Raw genomic sequence first — 24,793 nt, 5'->3', positions numbered from 1 at the left:
AACTGGAATCCCACTTTGCCTAACAAATAATAAATTATGGAAATTCTACCATTCCACCCTTTACCTAGGGATGGAGATTCTGTTGTACAGGGCAGAGAATAGCACCACTCAAACCCCATTTTAAGGTTTAACTGCTGCAGTTCAGGTCAGGTACAAGAGCTGGGACTGACATTACAATGTCTGACATTAGGAACGCTCCATATGGCATATTTGTGATGATTCTTCTTATAAAGATGCTTTGTTTCCTCTTGAATCAGTAAGACAAAAAGACATTTTATACCAAAGATGGACCCTTATACCAAATGCAAAGAATCTATTAATGAATCTGACAAAGGAATTAACAAAAGAAAACAAAAAACATGAAAAAGAATGAGAGGAGGAATGGAAGAAAATGGATCCTTAAAATGAATTATTTCCCTGAATTAAATAGTTGAACAATGGTAGAAAGTTCACAAAGAAAAAGGAACCTGCCTGAAGCAAAATTGTCAGAGTTATGAGTTAGGGGCAAAAAGAAGAGATGAGGAGAAGAGTCACATACTACCAAGATAAAAGACAGATAGCAGAAAGAAGGACCCCGCCTCACAGCTCTCCAGATGAAATCCAGGAAAAATAAAACCATTCAGGGTGACTCAGCACTCCACAGTGGGAAGTAGAATATCTAGAGGAGGCCAGAAGAGATTCAGAACTTGAATATCTACAATAGTAATTAGGCCTAAATTTGCCTAAGGTCAGTGATTAGCACAACATAAGGACCAAGTTGCACCAGATACATGGTGTGCAGTATTGGGACTGGGAACTCCTTCTGTCCGTCCTCACTTTTTCTTGGCTTCAGTATCCACGTGGATCTGTCTCTTCTTTGGGGGTGGCGGGGGAGGCAGCTCCTGCTTGGACTTCTTTGTGATCACTTGTTCTCTGACACGCACGGTCTCCAGAAGATCCTGCTGTGCGATCTGGGACATCCCCAGCTTTGCCACAGCCTGAGTCACCTGGAATAAAAATCAACTCAAATGTGAATGCTTAATTAACAGCTTGATAGAGCTTTAACTCACATCTCATAAAACCACACACCTCTCTCTTTGAAAATGAACAATGGATAGTAGTTATTTGTATATACACATAATTATGTTATCATCCCAAATTTTGCTTTCTATACTCTTTATTTAATTAATTTATTTTTTAAACTTGTATTGACATGAAATACCTGTGCATTTTATGGAGCTTAATGCAATACTCCAACAGATATACACGCTCTAAACCAATCACACCAGGAAATTATCCTTTCCTTTCCTTTATTGCAGATATAGTTACCCAATGTTCTGTGGAACACATCAGAACCCATGAGTTTTCCCCCCAGTGCATCCTGGTGCACATTATCAGATCTCCCGCAAGCCCCCTAGCCCTTCCAACCGCTGGGACACATTCTTTTAGATTCCTATATATAAATAAAACATGAACATAATAAAACTGAACATAATAATCAATTCTATCACTTTTGTTGTAAATAACAGGATTCATTCTTTTTTATGGCTGAGTAAGATTTCCTTGTGTATATATACCACATTTTTGTTTTTGTTTGTATATATGTATGTATGTATGTATGTATGCACTTGAAAGCCAGAGATACAGAGAGAGAGGGAGAGACAGTGAGAGAGAAAGAGGGATCTGGTTCACTTCCCAGGTGGCCACAATGGTTGGGGCTGGGTCAGGCCAAAGTCAGGAACCAGGAGTTTCTTCCGGGTCTCCCATGTGTGTGACAGGCACCCAAACACTTGGACTATCTTCCACTGCTTTTCTCATGCCATTAGCATAGAGCTGGATTGGAAGTGGAACAGCTGGGATACAAATTGGCACCCTTATGGGATGCCAGCATTGGAGGTAGCAGCTTACTCTGCTTTGCCACAACACCAGCCCCATTCCACATTTTCTTAATCATTCCCACACCTAATTGCATAACAATTTCATCTCTCCAAAAAGAAACTCCACTCTCATTAACAGTCATTTCCCATTCTCTATTCTCTATTCTCTCAAATCCTGGAAACCAGTAATCAACTCTTGTCTCTGTGAATTTGCCTATTCTAGACATTACATATAAGTAGAATCATAATGCATATAAAATTATAACTGGCTTCTCTTACTCTGAAATTTCTTTAAGGTTCATCCAAGTTGTACTATGTGTCAATACCTCATTCTTCTTTATTGCCAAGTAATATTGCAATGAATGTACATACCACATTTTGTTTTATCTATTCAGCTGTTGGTGGATATTTAGGTTGTTCTAATTTTAGGTTATAATGAATAATGATCCTATCAACATTCACTTATATATATTCATATACATAAAAACTTTTTAAAAGTTTAATTTTTGATCAATTCCCTATAACATTTTTAAGGTTAATAGATTAAGATTTTAAAATTACTACAGCATATCTGTTATCTGTTATTATATTAATTTACTGTATATTAACATTTTTTAACATCTATTTTTGCTTTAGAAAACTGATGAGGATTTTTACACTTCAATTATTTATAAGGTATAATATCCTTAATATGTTTTAGTTTGCCTTCTACTCTGTCATTTACTAAACACTAACACGTACCTGAACGTTTAAATTTAAATTGTGACATAAAAGCACAACATACTACCCAAATCAAAAGTACCTGGTTGGAGGAATCTTCTAGTCTCTGAACCAAAGAATCCCATCTCTGAGTCAGTTCCTCTGAGTCACCATTGATCTTCTTAGATGCCTTGGGGTTATCAAGTAACTGACCCACATCCTGGCCAATCTCACTCAGCTGATCCAAGGTTTGACGCTTCATTTCCATGTCTTCCTTCAAAATCTAGTATTTCAGATATTTATTAGATGTCTCTTTCTTAATAGAACTTTATCTTCCTGTTCTCTAGTCACATACACACTTTATAGTAAAATTTATAGGTCATACAGTTCACTATGCTAACACATAAGACCCCTGGTTCCAGATTATTCCCTGGCAGCATTCCAGGATGCTGAGCCATAATCAGTGTTTAGCAAAAGGTATCAACCACTGACATAAAAAACTAAGATGTCACAGATTTACAACACATACACTGACAGTGATATCACTTACAGCAAGACGTCGAACACTAACACTTAGTTCCTTTTGGTCCTTGAAGTTGCTTGTCTGAACTTTATTTAAAGCCTCTTCTTTTTCAGTTAGCCACGCTTTAAACAAACACTACAAATAACAACAAAAGTTGGAAATGTATCTGGGGAATCATTTGATAATTTGATTCAATCAAGTTCCCAGCTCAAACATTTATTTTACCAGACACTTTACCCTTCCCTGGGGATGAGAAGGACTTCAAACACAATTTGAGGTGCAAATGACCCAGCTAAGCATATTTCTATAAAATATTATCTTTCTCAGACTTGCAACAAATTGACCTGACTTTAGCTAAACCTAATTCTCAGGGAGGTAGGTAGAAGGAAATGGCTAAATCCAACTATCAAAGTCTCCATTATAATTCTTCAGAGGCAAAAGAAATCTGAGACTACTCTGTTCTAGGCACTCGTTCCAGAAGGGAAGCAAAGAATGTCAAGATGTTTGTCTGAGATTACACAGCTACTTAATGATCGAGCTAGATCAAGGCATCTACCCTGAAACCAATGGTCTTTCCATGGCGTCTCGCAGAGAGGTCACGCTGATGTCCAAGGTCAAGAGGAATTATGATTGAAGGAGGAGGGCTGAAGATATCTAAATGTCCTGACCAAGAAAGCACTCTCTTTACACGTGTGTATATTTAGAAATATAGACAGAGAACCTTAAAAGGAAGGGTGTGGTAGAAAGCAACTGTGAATGCATTCGGATAACTCTTCCCAAAATGTAGTGTCTACTGTAGAAACCCCTTTCTGTACAGCTGGAAGTAAAAACAACATTGGTTCTCTTTGCAATGAAATCAATTGTTTCTTAACCAATTGATCAATTTATTTAACTACTATCCTTACATTTATAGTCCACCAAAAGAAAACTAAAATTAAGAAAATAAAACACACAATTACAGCTTCTGTCCTTAGTCTTTTGGGATTGCAAAGATAAGCACATATATAACTGCTGCACAAAGTACAGAGTGAAGACAACACACGGTCATAAATTGTCATATATATAGCCAATCAAAGAGATATCAGTAATCAAAATAATAGACACTCTCTAGTTTTCTAATGGTTTTTTTTAAACTATCAACTAAAAATTATTTTCACATTTTCAAATATGTTATTTGATAGAAGAAAAACAACAGATTCTTTGGTCATCAATGCATGTACTATCATTATTAAAGTAAAATTCTAACTACTCTTTGACTTGAATACAAGGTTCCAAATAAATGTAAAAATTTGTAAAGTCCAACATAAATAGTCAGAAGACAGAATCAGGTTCATTATCTGATCCTTAATAGAATTCTGAACAAACATGGGGGAATAGTGATTAACAATTTATATTTAGACAGATTTTGCAACCCTACTTTTTAAGATGCACTACCTACCACCATATTTAGTACACCACAAAACGTTATACCCTTATGTTTTTTTCTCCAGAAAAGAATACAGTTGCTTCTTGTGGGTGGAAATGAAATGCATTTAAAAGAATCAAAATAGACACTGGGAGATGTGGGAATAGAGTATCTGCTTATTTTCTAAACCACAACTGTTTGACATTTGAGCAGAAAAGTTCTGCTTATTTGTATTCTATTTTGATGGTTGCTTTTTCTGGAAGGAGAGAGGATGGGAAAGGGCCACCACTTGCATGGAAAAATTAAGGTGATAACTTTGCTCTGTAGTTTCATTTGTTGCACCAGTTCCTACTGGGGAAAACATACAGAGGTGTTGCTAAAATACATTTCTCATTAATTCTAGTACTTAATCTGGTTAAAAATTGGAAAAAAATTCTTGTGATTTAAAGTTCACAAGGTATTGCATGTATTCATTTATTCATTATTTACCAAGCATAAACCACATGCTAGAAATTGTGTGGATCTAAATTCAGATACATGACTCAATCCAAATCCAATAATAAAGTCAAACAAATCATGGAAGTAGCATATCTGAGTAATAACATTCCAGATAATTAACCCAGATCCAATTAAGCATGATTACCAAAGAACAATATAATGATCTCTATGAATAAGCTACATGATTCACTATAAAACAGACATTTGATCTTTAAAATAACATTTGTTTATATATTTTCCTGTAAAGAAAAGTAAACAGGGCCACTGTATTCTCATGCCCTAATAAAACACAGGATAATTTTCACCATCTACGGATAATAGTTTTGTACCTGTTCTTCCAACAACTCCTGCCACAACATATTGATTTCTTGTAACCTATTCCATCGCTCTTCAGTCCAACGGCACACCGCTGTCCAGCGCTCCCCAAGCTTCTAAGAAATGAAAAAACCATCCTTTGTCAACAGCCTGGAGAGTACCACAATCCCTTAAGAAACCATGATTTCCATTGTTCTTTTCACAAAGCAGCAATTTTTATAAAAGTCCCTTAAATATAATATAAATATAATATAGACCAATCCAATAAGTACACTAGAAAAACTAGTTTAACTAATTCTTTCACTGTACATAGTTAGAAACCAGAAAAACTAGACCTCTGTTTCATACTTTTCTTTAAGATTTATTTATTTATTTGAGAGGCAGAGATAGAGAGGGAGAGACAGAGAGGTCTTCCATCTACTAGTTCACTTCCCAGATGGTCACAATGACTGGAGCTGTGCCAATCCAAAGCCAGGAACCAGGGGGTTCCTCCAGGTTTCCCACGTAGGTGCAGGAGCCCACACACTGGGGCCATCTTCCACTGCTTTCCCAGGCCATAAGCAGAGAGCTGGATCAGAAGTGGAGCAGCTAGGACTCTAATTGGCACCCTTTAGGGATGCCAGCACCACAGGCAGAGGCTTAGCCCACTACACCACAGCACTGGCCCCAGTCATAGTTTTTAAACAACTTAATTATTGGGGCTGGCACTGTGGCATAGCAGGTAAAGCCACAGCCTGCAGTGCTGGCATCCCATATGGGCACCAGTTTGAGACCCAGCTCTTCCTCTTCTGACCCAGCTCTCTGCTATGACCTTGGAAAGCAGTAGAAGATGACCCAAATCCTTGGGTCCCTGCACCCACATGGGAGACCCGGAAGAAGCTCCTGGCCCCTCAGTTTGGACTGGTGCAGCTCCAGCTGTTGTGGCCATCTTGGGAGTGAACCAGTGGATGGAAGATCTATCTCGATCCCTTTCTCTCTCTCTTTCTCTGAAACTGTGCCTTTCAAATAAAAATTGTCTTTTTTAAAAAAAAAAAAGTCTTTTTTTAGTTAAGAAAGACTTAAAAAAAAAGATTTATTTATTTGAAAGGCAGAGTAACAGAGAGAGGAGGGAGAGTCAGAAAGAGAGAAAGAAGTGAAGCTAGGAGCCAAGAACCATGCAAGTCTCCCGTGTGGGTGGCAGAACTCAAGTACATGAGGCCATCATCTACTTTCTACCAGGCACTTCAACAGGCAGCTTGAATGGAAGATGAGCCAGGACTCAATTGAGAATTCTGATATGAAATGCAGGTATCCGAAGGGGCAGCTTAAATGCTGCATCACAACACCTGCCCTTTTCCTTTTTACTCCAAATTCCTGCCCCTCCCATTTTACTATGGCTTTACATGAGAATCTAACATTTGAAAATATTTTTTAAAATAAAGTCAATATATTTATGTTTTTTACCTCAAAATTTTCAGGCTATCATTACCTTTTTAAAAAATCAGTGCATCAATTGTATTTCATCACCACCTTTTACATGCCAAGGAAATTTTTATCTGTAGTACCAAAAGTATGAAAAATGTTTTAACTTTATAAAAAACTATGTTTTGAATAAAAGAATTTATTTAAAATAAAGTACCCAATTCTTTTGTTCATGTTACATGTTCCATAGATTACATAAATTAGCAACAAAATCTTAGTTATAGGCAATATAAGATCAATTTGGTTAACTAATGTTTAAAAATTATTTATGATTTCCTCAGAATATTATTTTCTTAGCATTTTAAAGGAATGATTAACAAGTGTTGAAACTTATTTCTACATTACTTATGTGTGAATATGAATTACTTAATTCACATGAAACAATTTTGATATTTAAGACCAGCATAAGTTTTCTCAAGTTCAGAGAAGATAAATTATAGCCAGAAGACAGGTCTCCAATCACAGCATGATAGCTCATTTTCTATTTAAATCTCAGAAGCATCACTTAATCTCTCTCAATTTCTGCTTCCTTGCTGTCAAATATTTAAGATGTGAAAACCTGTCTCTCAGGTTACTGTAATAACTAAATACTACTGCAAAGAAGTATCAGAACCATTGGGGAACTTTAGACACTGCAAACAAAAATGGTTTTCACATGATAAAATTATGGTCTGAAAGTTACTGGAAATCATAACTTAGCAACATCATACCAGCTAATCTATTGTTCAAGTGAAATAACAATAAATAGCTTTATAAAGATCTGTAAAGATAAATTATTGTATGCTGACTTTGGCAGCATGTATGCTAAAATTGGAACAAAACAGAGAGATAACTATTGTTTTTCTGCAACAAGAAGTTACCCCCACCCCCCACCCCACACTGTGGCATAGCGAATAGAGCCGCCTCCTGCAGTGCTGGCATCCCAAATGGGCACCAGTTCGAGTCCTGGCTGCTCCACTTCTGTTTCAGCTCTCTGTTATTGCCTGGGAAAGCAGTAGAAGATGTCCAAGTCCTTGAGCCCCTACACCCTCGTGGGAGACCTGGAGGAAGCTCTTGGCTCCCAGCTTCGGATCAGCGCAGCTCCACCCACTGGGGCCAACTGGAGAGTGAAGCAGTGGATGGAAGACTTCTCTCTCTCGTTCTGCCTCTCCTTCTCTCTGTGTAACTCTAACTTTCAAATAAATAATAAATTTTTAAAAAAGGAAGTAATCTGATGATGTTCCCAAAATGGTTATTGAAATTCGCACTTTGATCTACCAAAGAGCCAAGACTATAAAATTCGACACAGCTGAAATTCTCAAACTTTTTTTTTACATTGCAGATTCATTGGACCTCACCACCTAGGATTGAGGTCTGTGTGGCGCCTTGGAATATACATTTTCATTCAAGTGATTTCATTCTTCAAGTGATTCTAAATAAGTAAGAAGATCTGTGGTCCACTTCTTGAGATAAGTTCTTGTGCTCTTCTACACACACAATGAAGCTGGAGACAGCACCCTTCCCCACCTAGTCACACCCATGGCTGAAGTAAGAGAATCTATACCTGGGTACATCTGTAATACCCAGGCTGTGGAACCTCAAACCTATCCTTCTCAACAAACACTGAGACGGGACATAAAGCACACAGGCAACATATAATTGGGTCTCACGCCACATGGACTGTCCTGCTCCCTGGAGTCCTCACCTGTAATTGCTCCTCCAGAACAGCTGTAGCACTCTCGCCACTGTTTTCATCAACAATCACCACCATGTGAGTTAATGAATTTACCTTCACCTGTTCAGCCTCTAGATCATTTTGCAAACTCTAGAGGGAAAAAAAAGAAACGAGATAAACCATTATTTCTACTCTTTCACACTTACCTATTTAAAATCCATGCAGTTGTCAGTAGTAATTAAAGATATTTAATGAGGCATTTAAAGTCCCAATCATTACCCTCAGTGTCTACTGATAAAGCAAGCACATTATACATCTTTCCATTTCATTATGAACTAAAGCTGTTTGAAAATGCAGTGTTAACAGATTGCAAATGGAATGGCATCACTTTCATTCCAAGTTTGGGCCAATAGAAAAGACAATGTAGCATAAAAGAGTTGACTGTCTAAACTAAGAATTAAGACAAAAATGTATTATTGGAAAAACTGGGCAAAATTTAAATATACAAAGTCAGAGATCCTGTTACTAGGGCAGTATGGAAAAATGAGAGATAAGGGACAGGCGATTGGCCTAGTGGTTAAGAAACACACTAAAGGTTAGCCCACATGACAGTGTCTGGATTTAATATTCAGCTCCTGTCCCAGCTCTTGACCCCAGCTTCCTGCCAGTGTAGACACTGGGAGGCAGCAGGTTGATGGCTCAAGGAATTGGGCTCCTGCCACCCATGTTGGAGACCTGAATTAAGCTCCCAGCTTTGGACATGGCCCAGTCTGGCCAGTGTAGGTATCTGGGGAGTGATCCAGCAGAAGGGAGCTCTCTCTGTCTATCTGCCTCTCAAGTAAATAAATATATTTTTAAAACCTGAGAAATAAGTAGAATACTGTAATCAGAAACTATTCTGATTAGCTACCCAAGAAAACAACTAAGGATATAGAGTTCACTTCTCATTGTAGTAGAACCAGATTGAGTTTCCAATATCTGGCTTTGTGTTAGCCCCAGTACTTCCAGGCAGCTGGATGCAATCTCTCTCCATCTCTCTCTCAAGTTATAGACAGTCTACTTAACAGTATCCTAACTGTTATCAAATGCTTCTCAAGCAGTGTTTAAAGCATCCCTATTTATTAGTTCACAGATGATTCTTTTGATCAATAAAAATCTCCAAACAATTTGCAGAGGATACTTTTCTCTCTCTTTCTTTTTCTTGACTATAGTTATCTCCCTAACTTGTGAACAAATTAAAGTGTCCTCAAATTTTGGATGCTCACACAGTGTCTGACGCTGCTCTGACTCTGAGAAGAAGCAACAGCTTTCCTCAAAGGATGAGCTGCAGGTACATCTTAGGATGTGCTATTTAACCCACACTTGCATTAATGTAGACACACTAGGGTTCGTTACCAATTATGGGTCCCGGAACCCTTTCCTAAATCCAATGAGACATGTACACTCACAAGAATGCTGCACAGACCCATGTAAAATTCTAACTGTGCTTTCCTCCCTGCCTCAGCAAGTCACATCCCCTTGAACTCTACCCTATGAGCTGCTGAATTAAGAGTGCACAGAGGAAGTGTCCCAGTGCCACTGATGAGAAAAGCCATCAGGCTCTGAGAATGCTAAGTGCTGCTCTTTTATATTTGATAAGGCATAAAAGAAATATGAGCCAGGTTTACTTTGTGTTCTTCTAGCAGCTTCTGCAAGGATTTTAAGTCATCGTCCAGGGGGCAGGTTTCCATCTTCTGGATGCGTTCTTCAGTGAGGGTTAGCCAGGCCGAGAGCTGCTGCAGCTGCTGCCGCTGTAGTGCCATCAGCACGTCATGCAGCCTGCCCAGGGGGACACAGCATTATTCCCATTGCTTTATTTTTTTTCTTTCACAAAGGCAAATATACACTCCAGGCACCAGAGATATGGGGCAAGGGAACACACCCTTGACTAATTACTGAAAGTAGCATTCAGTCCTTACATATAAACCAGGAATAACACTTTTACTTTCTTCCTAAGTAGGGTTCACTAAATGTAAACAAATGGTGAAAATAACAGCATCCTGTATTCATCTTGAAATCATTGTTCTTCAGTCAGGAATTCCTGCTTATTAAATAGGTAGAAATGTTAAAGGAATGCTGCTTAATACGCAATGCACAAAATGGACAATGATAAAAAAAACTACTTAAAAAAAGTTAGAAAATGGAATGGAAGATCTACTACTCAGTCTTGTCTTCTTCACACCAAGTTCATGATTATCAGTTTTAATATTACTACAAACAGATAACTATCCCCATGAAATATCATCCTTTTTTGCTGATTTCTATATTTAAGCTTCCACCTTTTGGCTTTACTAATACACCAAACAGGAAACAAAGATCATGGAAAATTCCTGCAAAATTTCCAAAAAGTCATGGAAAATTCTAGCAACAGGGATGGGTGTTTAGCCTAGAAGTTAAGATGCCCACATCCCACATCAAAGTACCTGGGTTCAATACCTACCTCTGGCTCCTGACTCCAGCTTCCTGCTAACACAGCCTGGGATGCAATAGTCAAGTAACTGGGTTCCCAACACCCACATGGAAAACCAAGATGAAGTTCCCAACTCTGGGCTTTGGCCTGGCCTGCGGCTATTGTGGGCATTTAAGGAGAAAACCAGTATGTGGGAGATTTCTCTGTCTCTCTCTTAGCCTCTCAAATACACAAATAATATTTTCATAAAGTAACAAAAATCAGCTATATTACAAATAAAAAAGGGTCAAAATTTGAAAAGGCAAGTGCCTGGAATGCTGACTTTGACTCGAGCTGATCTGAGCCACTCAGCACAGGGAATACAGTGTGAATTTCATGGCTTCCACTCACCGGGACTGTCTGTCCATGCTCTCCACCCTCAGAGCCTCCCACCTAGCATTCAGCAGAGTCATTTGTTCCTGAATCTCAAACTCCTCTTCATCAGACAGAGTCCCCTGTGTGATGAGCTGGTTACCCGCCTGCAGGACACTCCCCACGCTGCTCTGGTGTGCAGTCAGCTCCATCATAAAGGCCTAGGAAAGCACAACGTGACCTCTTGTGAACTGCCAGCCTCAGTAATAGTTACAATAATAATAGTAATAGTAATAATAATAATAATAATGAATTGGGATGCTACTGTAACCATCAATGCTGTAGAAATGGAGAGCCCAGCAGAGTGCACATAAAGCAGATGCTCATTCAATTTTTAAGCTCTGATAATGGAAAAAAAGCACCCAGCATAATTGCAAAGAGAAAGGGATCAAAGAGACCCATGTGACCTCTGATAATACCAGCTGTTTTTAAGTAAATGTTGATTTTGCTTTTAAAAGATCATGAATGTCAAATTAGGAGTAAACATAAAATACCTTATTAGGAGCTGATATTATTATCAAAAAAAAAATTAGGAGTAAACATAATACATAAAACACCTCATTCTCCCTAGAGGAATTGCTTTGAGGCATATTACCATTTTGATTTTCGATCCAAAACAACAAATACGATCAGTCAATCGATATGAATACACACACAAAACTGCTTAACCAAAGAGAAATCCCAGCATAGTCAAATTCACTACACTGCAATATATCCTCAAGATAGCAGGAAACTTTCATTTCATAAGGTTGTACAGGAATACTGGGTATGACATTTGCTTAATGATACAACAAATAAAAATATGATGTCCCATAAACACTCAAACCCTAAAGACCTGGTGTGCTGATGAGTCATTTCATTTTTTAACTATAGCAACACACTTAAGAAAGGAGCAATGCTATGCACTGATTTCCACCAATGGTTCTATAAAATATAGAAGATACCATAAAATTCAAATCTGAAATTAATTCTGACACACAATTAATCACCCACATCAGTTTTGTAAAAAAGCCCTAGCTGCATATCCTAAGTCCTCAAATACACTGTGACCTTTCTGTAGAGCACAATTCAACAACCAACATCAGGGTATAGACCCTGATCCAGGCACAGGACCCACGGCGGAGGCATCGGCTCATGAGCCATAGATAATTACTTCATGAGTTGCAAACTGGTCTTTAACTTCTTCAACGTCGTCAGAAATCTCATCCTGCTCCTGGAAGGTGTCCTCGGCAGAAAGCAGCCAGGTCAGAACTTCCTCCAGTGCTATCTGGTAACTGTCCAGATCCATATCCACCTCGGTGACAGTGCTGGGGGTTTCGGCCCGGGGACCCTCCTGCTCCTCCTCTGCCGCTGTGCTCTGGACAAACAAAACCAGCAGTAACTCTCAGTTATCCTGAACATGAGAAATGTTCGACAAGGACACAGTGTATACAGAACCCAAGGTAGGCACCACCTCGTGTTAGGCATGGATCCAGTCCTCAGGAGTCAGGCGAGCAATACTGTCAATTAGAAAGCAATTACTGAGCTGGCAAACTCAGGATGGCAAAAGGTACAAAAGCAGCCAGCAAGCAAGAGTTCTGTATTCAAGGAGATTCTAATAGGGTCGGGGAGAGGGAAATAGCAACCAAAAAAGTCAGTGCTGAATGAATAAAAATAAATGGCTGTTAGCAAAGTGATAAATGTCATGGTCCCAAAAAAGGTTGCCCTTGGGGTTCACCAAGAGCTAAAATAGTAAGCAAAGTTTCATGGAGGAGCTGGAAAAGTTAGGCCTTGGATTATGGAGGTAATTTATAGAAAGAGAGGGAGATGAGAACTCTGCTTTGACCCCTGGTTAAAATGCTTGCTCTGAATTGCATTTTAATATTGTGCTTTAGGCACTGAAAGAGAGCCACACACACAGGTCAGGGTACTGATTACATTTATTTATTGCTTGTGGAGGCAACTGCCCTCTTGTTTACACAACTGGCCATTTTTAAGGAGCTCATGAAATAAATTCTACTCAAGCTCTTTCTAAGCAACTATTGCCTTGTACAGGAACACTTTAGGATCTTATCACCAAAACTATTGTCACTCTCATCCTTTTGTTCCCTGCCAGAGCAAAACGTCTTTGAAACTTACAGCCTCCGCCTATCACCTTTCATTCAAAGTTTTTAAGTAGAATCTTTCAAACATACTGAAATGCACAGAGCAGGCTGGCACTGTGGTGTAGAGGGTGGGGCCACAGCCTGCAGTGCCAGCATCCCACGTGGGCCCTCCATTGGAGGTAAAGAACCATTTAGAACCATCCAGAAGCCTCAACTCCTAAACCCCACCCTCCACTTTACTATCCTATAGGCATATCAAACCACATCCATAACTAAACCCTTCATTGCTTTCCCTAAACTTGTTTCCCCTCAGGCTTTCCCATTTCTTGGATATATGTTTAAACTTTTTTTAAAGATTTATTTATTTGAAAGGCAGAGTTACAGAGAGGAAGAGGCAGAAAGAGAGAGAGGTCTTTCATCTGTAGATTCACTCCCCAAATGGCCTCTGATTCACTCTCAAATCTGCTGGGCCAATCAGAAGCCAGGAGCCAGGAGCTTCTTCCAGGTTTTGCACGTGAATGCAGGGACCCAAGGACTTGGGCCATCTTTTACTGCTTCCCCAAGCCATAGCCCAGAGCTGGATTAGAAGTGGAGCAGCCAGGACTTGAACTGGCACCCATATGGGATACCAGCACTACAAGCAGCAGCTTTACCTGCTATGCCACAGCGCCAGCCCCAGAATTTATTTTATTTATTTGAAACATAGATCTAGACTGAGAGAGAAAGAGACAGAAACAAAGGTCTTCTATCTTCTGGTTCACTCCTCAAATGGCCACAATGACCCCCAGGGCTGGGCCAGGCCAAATCCAGGAGCCAGGAATGTCTTCCGGGTCTCCCTGGTAGGTGGAGAGGCCCAACCACTTGGGTCATCCTCCAACCATCTTTTTCTGGGTGCATTAGCAGGGAGCTGGATCAGAAATTGAGTGGCTGGGACTTTAACCAGTGCCCATATGAGATGCTGACATTGCAGGTGCTGGCGTCACCTGCTATACCACAGAGCCAGCCACTCCTATTCTGTAAATGACCCCTCATGCACCTAACGACTCCAGCTGAAATCTGGGAGCCAGCCTCAGTTTCCCTCTTTTTTTCACCTCCCATACTTAGTATGTAAGCAATCTCTGCCTTCAAAATTTGTCCTAAATCCACACAAACCTTTCCATCTCCACAACCACCCATATCTCTCCTCTGAATTAGAACAGCCTGATAACAAGTGTTTTCACTTTCCTGTTGACCACCCTATTCCTAATTCACCAATTCATTTGTCGACACAGCAGCCAGAATTCTGCTGTTTGTTTATTTGAGGGGCTGAGAGACAGAAAAACTGCTACAATTCAACCATTTACTCCCCAAGTGCCCACCATGGCCTGAACTGGGCCAAGGCCAAAGCTGAGAACTGGGAATAAAATCCAAGTCTCCCATGTGAGTGACAGGAACCCAACTACTCGAGTCAACACTGCTGCCTCTCAAGGTGTGCACTGGCCAGGGAGCTGGAGCCATGAGCCAGAGCTGGGCATCAATCCCAAGCACACTGACATGGAAGCAGGCATCTTAACTGGCTAAGACTTAACCATGAGGCCAAATACTGACCCTAGAATGATGTTCTGAAAATGCTATCACATCCTAAGACTTCCCCGCCTAAAACCTTTCATTACTTTTCCAAAACTCTTAATCTAAAATTCTTAACATGGTTTACAAAAACACTATGATAGCAAGACACACACACACACACACATATACAGAGGGAGGGAGAGAGAGAGAGAGAGAGTTTTGATAGGCTTATCAGAGAAAACTTCTCTGAAAAGTTTCCATTTAAAATAAGGAAAAGTGGGAAGCTTGCCAGGCAATAGTGCATAGAAGAGCATTTCACGGAGGGGAAGAATCCACGTGCACAAGAATCTTGGGCAAAAAGAGGGAAAAGTCCACCATGACCAACGTGTGCGAGTAGGCAGGGTCTCATAAACTACAAGGGAAGGAAAAGACTGGAATAGAAGGGAAACACACAAAAGACCTTCAGGAGGAAGAATCAGATGAATGCAGCAACGTGGGTACAGGAGTTAAATAATAAACCAGTGAGGGGGCCAGCGCTGTGGCGTAGCGCTAAAGCCACCGTCTGCAGTGCTGGCATCCCATATGGACGCTGGTTCAAGTCCTGGCTGCTCCACTTCCGATCCAGCTCTCTGCTATGGCCTGGGAAAACAGCAGCAGATGGCCCAAGTCCTTGGGTCCCTGCACCCATGTGGGAGACCTGGAGGAAGATCCTGGCTCCTGGCTTCGGATTGGTACAGCTCTGGCTGTTGTGACCATCTGGGGAGTGAAGCAGTGGAATGAAAGATCTCTCTCTCTCTCACTCTCGCTCTCGCTCTCTCTCTCTGCCTCTCCTTCTCTGTGTAACTCTGAATTTCAAATAAATAAATCTTAAAAAAAAAAACAAAAAACAGTGAGCACAAAGTTGAAACAATGGAAAATCAAGAGAGAGATTGTACCAAAGACAGAGAAAGGAAAAATGATTAAATCCTGGATTTAAAATCCTGAAATTTGGGGCCAGTGCTGTGGCATAGCGGGTAAAGCCGCTGCCTGCAGTACCTACATCCCATATAGGCGCCAGTTTGAGACCTGGCTGCTCTACTTCTGATCCAGCTTTCTGCTATGGCCTGGGAAGGCAGTAGAAGATGGCCCAAGTCCTTGGACCCCTGCACCCGTGTGGGAGACCTGGAAGAAGCTCCTGGCTCCTGGCTTCAGATGGGTATAGTTCTGGCCGTTGTGGTCATCTGGGGAGTGAATAGATGGAAGACTTTCTCTCTTTCTCTCTCTCTCTCTCTCTCTGCTGCTGCTGCCTCTCTGTAACTCTTCATTTCAGATACATAAATAAATCTTTTTAAAAATATCCTGGAATAGTTGAGCTAAAATGACTCTGGATATCATGTAGGACACCAAACCTCATACTATAAAGAGGATATGTAAAAACAAAGGAAGTTAGTGAGGAGTAAGATCACTTGAATACACTCCAACAGCTCCGAGGTATGAGATAGACAGTATTATCCAAATGCAAAAGTTCAGGAGGTATTAATCAAAACACATGGGCACACTTTCAACTGACAGATATGTAAGGACAAATGCGAGAATTATTTACTGGTCACATAATGCTCTCAGAGTACATCTATAGAAAGCAAAGAGCCAGGAGGAAGACTGGCCATTGGCAGTCATTGGACAGTAGTGAAGGGGAAGTATGTCAAAAAGTAGATGATCAAAACTTGGTCACATTTTATTTCTTCATTTAACATCACTCAACTTCCAAGACACTAACAAAAGCATGCAAATGAAGAGGTTCGTGTTAATACAATTGTTCTCAAACAGTGAATGGATTCTGCAATTGTTATCATGTCAACCTGAATCCTAAACAGAATTCTTATTTGAAACAGGCAAATGGCCTGAACTGTAGGAATTAACATAACTCACCTTCCTAACAAAAAGGAACACCAATCCAATAAAGAAATGACTCTAGGGGACAGTGTTGTGGTGTAGCGAGTAGGGCCCACCACCTGCAGCACCAGCATCCCATATGGGCACCAGTTTGAGTACCGGCTGCTCCACTTCTGATCCAGCTCTCTGCTATGGGAAAAAGCAGTGGGAAATGGCCCAAGTCCTTGTGCCCCTGCACCCGCATGGGAGACCCGGAAGAAGTTTCTGGCTCATGGCTTTGGATCGGCCCAGCTCTGGCCGTTGCGGCCATCTGGGGAGTGAACCAGTGGATTTATCTCTCTCTCTTCCCCTCTGCCTCTCCTTCTTTCTCTCTGTATAATAAAATAAAATCTTTAAAAATAAATGAATAAATAAAATGATTCTAAAACCAAATGATAAACCCAGAAGATGAAGCCCTCTAAAAAGGCACCTCGTTAATGCAGAGTAGTGAGTACACTACCAAGGGCAAATGAGTTGCAGTATTTTCCTGTCAATCATAAGAAGTTGGGGCTGTTCCTGAGCAGCACTTAATTTTCAGAACTATGAGAAAAAGCCAAAGCTCACAATCAGACCCTCTAACTCACCTTCTTTTCCTCAATATTATTTTTTTTTCTTTTTCTAAAAATCATGCTATTTTTGAACAGAAGAGAACAAAAGAACTGGTACATAACAGCCAAAGAAATCTAAAATAATAAGTGCTGTGGATCTCAGAGGTCTCGGAAGCATGCAATGTCAGAATATTATAATGTGGAAATTAAGTGACATTTTACAAAAGAAACATGTTGAATGAGAATATCAAAACAAAGTGAGAGGAAAAATTATAATAATTACAGCTGCTGTTATTACAAAGTTCAGACACTCTGAATTCATTATCCTCATGACACAGTGGGTAGATTTAACCACGTTTTGAAAAACTGTGTTTGAGAGGTTTAGAAATTGATCCCAAACAAGTAGAGATAGGATAAAATTTAAACTCCTGAGCCCAGGCTTTCTGCCTGTGTAAATGTCTTTCTTATCATTATGACAGCCACATATGGCTCTTACTTATGGGGTTGCTAAACTCCTGGACTAAGTGATTTTTAAGGACAGGTATTACTCATGGGATTCTCATAGGATTTTATGAATGAAGAAGACTGGTTAGACTAAATTTAAAAAAGATAAAAGATGGACTGATTCAAGGCTAGATAATTAAGAGAAAAACATTTATGATATTACTTACATTTCCTTAAATTAATTTATTGATATCCTGTTAAAGGAAATCATACTAAGCCCTTGGATGAAAATTCACCAAATAGTATACTGCAGATAAATGAAATAAGAATATTTGATAGCCCTTGTGAGAATATAATAGGAAAAGTTCACTTTTTAATGGCAAAAGAAAATGGAAAGAAAATTAAGACTTAGAAATAAAGACTAGGCTGACTGACAAAACACATATAGCAAGTCAACTCTTTTGGTAAAAATTTACCTGTACCTGTATATTAATTTCTTCTTCTTCACATTCTTTCTTATACTTCCTTGGGAGGGTCTCTACCTCACGGATAGCATCTATAGTGACTTGCTGAGGCAGCACTTCAAACAACGATGTTAAATACATAATTATGGACTTCTTGTCAGGAAGCTGAACAGCAACATCTAAAGGTGGAAGAAAATAAGAACCTTCTTAAATTAGATGTCCAAAATATGTGAATTGCTCAATATTAGATATAAAATAGCTCTCCTTAGTACTCATATACAATCCCTAATATAGTAAATAATTTTTGTATTGCTGTAACTCAGTCAATTGCTATTTCATATCACAATCTATAAGAAAGAAGCAAAAAGGAGTCCTTATTTTTCTTCAGCATCCCATTTCTTAAAAGTCTTCCCTGAAAGATTACCCCAAAATGCTCAAAGATAAGCTATCATATATTACCATTTAAGATAATGAAACAGACTTTAGTCTTTGACCTATTCAAGAGAAACTATGTTTGCCATAACTGAACACAGCTATTCCCTCAAGTCCTTCAAACAGGAGTGTTACATGAATTAACCATTATGGAACTAGGAATTGACACACTTACTTTATGTCAACCCTGCAAGCTTCGTAACCAAAGGCTTCAGATCATATGTAATTCACACAATCACATGAAATTCACACAAAAATGTATTTCATTAACTACACCAAGTCCTGAATTATCTAAATAATTATTTATTTTCCTAAAGTTTTAAATCCTACTTTAGGGGTTGGCACTATGGCATAGAGGATAAAGTTGCCGCTTGCAGTGCCAGGATCCCATCTCATATGGTCACCAGTTGGAGTCCAAGCTGCTCCACTTCTGATCCAGTTCCCTGTTAATGTGCCTAGGAAAGCAGTGGAAGATGCACCCCATATGGGAGATCTGGAAGAAGCTCCTAGCTCCTGGTTTTGGATTGGCCCAGCTCCAGCTGTTGCAGCCATTTGAGGAATGAACTAGCGGATGGAAGAACTCTCCCTCTCTCTGCCTCTGCCTTTCTGTAACTCTGCCTTTCAAATAAACAAATAAATCTTTAAATAAATAAATAAATAAATCCTACTTGATACAGATAACTATTATCCAATGATATAATTAAATTTTTATCAAAAGTATTCCTCAAATTCTAAATACAAAATACTGGGGCCAGCTCTGTGGTATAGTGGATGAAGCAGTCTCCTGCAGCTCTGGCTACGTGGGCGCTGGTTCAAGTTCCAGCTGCACCACTTCCTATCCAGCAGTTCCCTTCTAATGCACCTGGGAAAGCAGCAGAGGATGGCCCAAGTGCTTGGGACCCTGAACCACATGGGAGACCTGGAAGAAACTCCTACCTCCTGGCTTCAGCCTACTCCAGCCTTGGCCATTGTAGCCATTTGTGGAGTGAACCAGCAGACAGAAGACCTCTCTCTCTGTCTCTCCCTCTCTCTCTCTCTCTCTAACTCTGCCTTTCAAATACATAAAATAAATCTTTAAAAAACAATAATATACAAAAAGTACTAACAATTTGTCTGCAATAAAAAGTCTTGCACCTATACTTGAAAAAGATTCTACAATTTTCCTGATTCATTCCAAAAAGGGGGGGAAAAGCCCACTACTTTTCAAGCATTCAAAATTACAAAGCAAAATCAATTCTGAAAGTAAACATTCAACAGTACCTTCAGGATCTAACAGCTTTTCAATACCCAAGTAAGTCTGAGCCTTGCTGAAGGCATGTTCCAGCCTCTCAATTGGAGACATTTTGACAACTTTGTCCCAGCTGAAGAGATCAGGTCTGAAAAGCCAAGTAAATAAAATGCAATGAAGACGAACTATACAAAACCAAAGCAGCCATTGTTATAATCTAATTTAATTTAGTTTTAGATGTTTTTACCATGATATCTCAAAGATATGTCAAGTATATAATATTTGAAAGTAACTTACCACTATGAAAATTGTAACTATAAGTTCACTGCTTTGGTAGATTTCTGGGTTAACCATTGAAAGACTAGAAAAGAACTACTTCATATTTCCCAAATAATAAAAGAAAAAAAAGGAAGGTGGGGAGGCCAATCAATACAAAGGAAGGCAAGGAAAAACGCACAGAAAATGTAGCAGAAGTGTCTTCAAACTAGGTGGTAAAAATGAACCTAAATATATCCGTTATCACAGTGTAAGTTAATGGACTAAATTCTCCACTTGAAAGACCAGAATTGGCAGAATAGAAAAAACAGTTCTAATGAGTTCGTAGGAGATTTCTAAAATACGGCCCTGAGAATTCCCTCCAATCACGGTCCTGTAGGCTATTATTAATTGGCATTTCATTTCTGCTTGATTTTTTTTAACCCCACAAAATTGAACATTATTCTTGCTTTGACCTACCCAAAAGTTCACTATCTTTCTCTGTTCTCGTCTAGCAGACCCTCTGACCTTCCACAATCTCCTCCACTATCCAGTTTCCTCCCAGACCTCATCTCCTTCTACTATACCCTCCCCATACAGGCCACCACTACTCCTGCCCCCCCTCAACATGCTAGGTTCCTCTTCTTGCTGATTGCATTTTTTCTTTCAGCATATTTACCATTTCTATGTACTATACAATTTGTATTTTCTTTTTTATTTATTGTCCATCTCCTTCTTTGGAATTTCCACCTGTTTTGTTCTCTGCTATGTACAGTATATGTACACTCATATGTATTTATCAATTAATTAATAGATGGAGAAAAGTACTGGCTAAAATTCAAGACAATCTTGATAAAAATCTCCCAACCTACTAGGAACTGAGTGAAACCTTGTCAAACTCATAAAGGAGTGGGAGAAGATTCAGTGGGAAGGCAGGTGTATTATTTAACCTCATAAAAAACACAATATACCCAAAAAGCTATAGCAAACATCATTCTTATGGTAAAACATTAAGAGAGCTACCTTTATTATCAAGGAAAATCCTTCTGCTCACAATCATCAATTCAAATCAACACCGAATTAAAGGACAAGGCAAAAGGAAGAACAAAAACGAAAGAAGAAACAATTCAAGGACATTCTAAACACCCCTTGCCCCAACCCCACCCTCCAGAAAACCCACAGTCCATAAAAACAAACCCACTACACCTTGTAATAATTTAATACATTTGCAGAAGTAAGATGTAGAAAAATGTCTATTTTAAAATATGAACAAAGACCATAGAGGAAATGAAATGAGAATATTAATAATTTATAATAGCAATATAACATAATTTGTCCTTAGCAAAACTTATTTTTTGAGTATGGCTATGCACTTAGTTATGTTTAGACAACCAATTGTCTCAACATCCATTAATCTGTAGTCTCCACTCAATTTTATGTTTTCCTATATAATGAGATTATTTCTTAGATCTTTATTCTCTTAGGTTGAACCAAATGAAACTGTTGTTCTTGTATATCAAAAACACTCCAGTCTTGGCAACTTTATATGGTCCAGTCTATTATTATATTAGTTTATATTTATTTGTAGTACTTCAAGGTCTAATTAGCATAGCTTCATATTTACTTTTGGTTTCTTTGTGGAAAGCATCTCAGTAGCTCTTCTTCTGGACTATCCTACTTATTCTTGGGCATTTGGTCTTCTTTACATAATTAGAATCTGTTCACAAGTTTCACCAAAAAAAAAGCATTTGGCTATTTTTAATTGGGGTTGCATTGACTTTATAGAGTTTTACTTTTGGTATGGGGGTAAAGGCTAACACAATTCTTTGTGTATGTTACTGGTTAGTGCTGGATGTGCAGCAATGAATAATTCAAACTATTTTACATTTTTCAACTCAAAAATATGTAATAGAAGCCATGGCCATTGCACTCTGGCATTGAAGATCAGTGACAATGAAGACTTGATGGGTAGTCTTCTCTCACCATACTTCTTTCCTTGGTGTTTTGGTACAGCACATGCAGAGAGAGTGGCAGGTGGGGAAGGGGCTTTAGGCAGGAGCAGCAGGGGAGGGACACACAGTAGAAACAGACTTGTAAAGCCCACTGCCAACGGGAGTAAGGTCTCACTTGTGTCGGTGGAGCACAGCATTAAAGGCAAGTCCATCTGTCCAGCTGGTGGTAAAGTTGAGGACATTGACGGAGCTGTAGGGCCTGGTGGTCTGACGCACCCAGCTCAGCAGGATCTTCTCGCTGTTGGTCTGCTGCAGGTCCAACATGACAGCCTTCATGACGTCTTTGACCTGTTTGAGAGAAAGCACACTTGCCATAACTGGACAGAGCTATTCCCTCAAGTCTCTCAATAAGAATTACAAAAGTTAACCATTATGGATCAGGGAATTGGAACTCATTTTATTTCGAATGTTTCCTTTAAATAGAAGGTTTAGATTTTTTAACAGAACATAAAACTTAACGGTAATTATTTTGGGATCCAGGGTTTGGAGGTGATTGTTACCTCTTTTATATATTATTGTATCTTTCTGTATAATAAACAATACTTGTGCTATGATGAATTAACATTATTCTCTTCTCACAAAAAGTCAGTATTTTAATACTCTTCATTTAAAAACACCTTTTCTTATAAAGAAAACTTAGTTTTTATTTTCTATAAAATGAAAAAGAAGGAACTTTTGACTTACAACAAAATCAAAGAATAGGGGGCTGGTGTTGTGGCATAGCAGGTAAAGCTGCCACCTGCAATAATGGCATCCCATATGGGTACTGGTTTAAGACCCAGCTGCCCCACTTCTGATATAGCTCCCTGCTAATGCATCTGGGAGAGCAGCGGAGGATAGCCCAAGTGCTTAGGGCCCTGCATGTATGTGGGAGACCCAGATGAAGCTCTGGTCTACTGGCTTTGACCTGGCCCAGCCCCACGCATTGCAGCCATTTGGGAAATGAACCAGTGGATGGAAGATTGATCTCTCTTTCTGTCTCTCTCTCTCTCTCTCTCTCTGTACCTCTGTCTTTAAAATAAATAAATAACTCTTTTAAAAAATCAAAGAGTGAAGAATGTTTTCTGATCACAGTAAAAATTAGCTCTAGAACCAATATTATATATAATTATTCTATAACACTACACATATTTTATGAAAGTACTCAAAAGAATGCTGTGATACATCAAAAGGACACAGGAGCCAACTTAAGGGGCTTACACTGGCCAAATCTAGGAAAACTTGAGCATCAAAATGAAGAATAATGATAAAGTATTGTAAACTTATGTAAAACTCCATGATTTATCAGCTAACATATAAATGAAAGGATGGATGGATGGCTAGATAAAGACAGATAAACAAGAGACAAAAGAAAGCTATTTCTTGTAAGTGATGGGCCAACAAACAAACATAGGAGAAATGGTGAAACTGAAAATCATTATTTGTCAGGCAACATAGTAAAAACTGATCCAGGTGAGAATTATGAAAGGGGGCCAGCACTGTGGCGTAGTGGGTAACGCCGCCGCCTGCAGTGTAGGCATCCCATATGGGCACCGGTTCAAGTCCCGGCTGCTCCACTTCTGATTCAGCTCTCTGCTATGGCCTGGGAAAGTAGCAGAAGATGGCCCAAGTCCTTGGGCCCCTGCATCCACATGGGAGACCCAGAAGAAGTTCCTGGCTCCTGATTTCGGATCGGCACAGCTCCAGCCGTTGTGATCATTTGGGGAGTGAACCAGCAGATGGAAGATCGCTCGCTCACTCTCTCTCTCTCTCTCTCTCTCTCTGCTGCTGCCTCTCTGTAACTCTGCCTTTCAAATAAACAAACAAATCTTTAAAAATAATTATGAAAGGATGCTAAAAGTTTAATAAGTTACTGAATATTCACACAGTCTCAAAGTATATCCCACACGGTACCGCTAAATAACAATGAGTAGCCGCTTTACAACGGAGAAACATGGTGCTATCATCTTAACAAGTTTAACCCTTACAAAAAAAAAAAAGATCTAATGGACATGTGCCCCCCGGATATTGTACACTGAGAAGAACTCAACATCAGAGTTATGGCATCCCTCCCAAAAATGAATAACCTCTATCTCTGAGAAACTATTAGCTAAGCCCACACAAAGGGAGATTCTGCAAAACAGCCAGCCAATAGTCTTCAAAAATAGCAATGATGTGAGGAAGGGGAAACAAAGGCTAAAGAGACCACATAAATGAATGTATTGAATGATCTTAGATTGACAATCTCCATAAGATCTGTAAATTTGTATTTGTACTTTCAAAGTTGTTATCCTGATTTTAATAGTTATGGTTTTAGTCTCTAATAATATAATTTTATATTAATATACAAAAATATATAATACTTATTATGGCATTAATATTACGCATGATATATTATTATATTGACATACTATGGTTACATTAGACAGTCCCCTGTTTTAGAAGAATGCCATGATTTAAGAAAATCACACTAAAATGTGAGAGAAAGTAAGCAAAATAAATAATACAACTATTAACATTTAAGGAATCTGAATGAAAGGTATTTGGGAATTCTTCAAACTATTCTTGTAATTTTTCTATAAGTGTGAAATTATGTAAGTTTATAAAATTAAATATA

The 24,793-nt window shown here is 39.1% G+C and overlaps 1 protein-coding gene across 5 annotated transcripts in view; it reads right to left on the bottom strand.

Moving 5' to 3' along the window:
* The window catches only part of UTRN (utrophin), a 591,543-nt gene that overhangs the window by 410,835 nt on the left and 155,915 nt on the right, over positions 1-24,793 (bottom strand). For 4 of the 5 annotated variants that reach the window (XM_062186881.1, XM_062186876.1, XM_062186879.1 and 1 more), the window contains exons 7-17: positions 22,313-22,485; positions 19,963-20,078; positions 18,283-18,449; positions 12,425-12,628; positions 11,251-11,432; positions 10,079-10,229; positions 8,442-8,561; positions 5,311-5,412; positions 3,106-3,213; positions 2,659-2,838; positions 817-986 (exon numbers count right to left, since the gene is read on the bottom strand). In XM_062186881.1, coding sequence (XP_062042865.1) covers positions 817-986; positions 2,659-2,838; positions 3,106-3,213; positions 5,311-5,412; positions 8,442-8,561; positions 10,079-10,229; positions 11,251-11,432; positions 12,425-12,628; positions 18,283-18,449; positions 19,963-20,078; positions 22,313-22,485 — 1,673 coding nt within the window. The remainder of the gene's footprint in view (positions 1-816; positions 987-2,658; positions 2,839-3,105; positions 3,214-5,310; positions 5,413-8,441; positions 8,562-10,078; positions 10,230-11,250; positions 11,433-12,424; positions 12,629-18,282; positions 18,450-19,962; positions 20,079-22,312; positions 22,486-24,793) is intronic. The other variant, XM_062186880.1, reaches the window with a different exon arrangement.

This window comes from Lepus europaeus, chromosome 3 (assembly GCF_033115175.1).
Source record: "Lepus europaeus isolate LE1 chromosome 3, mLepTim1.pri, whole genome shotgun sequence".
Classification (NCBI taxonomy): Eukaryota; Metazoa; Chordata; class Mammalia; order Lagomorpha; family Leporidae; genus Lepus; species Lepus europaeus.
The sequence above is the reverse complement of the archived record's forward strand: the minus strand, read 5'-3'. Positions and strand labels throughout refer to the sequence as shown.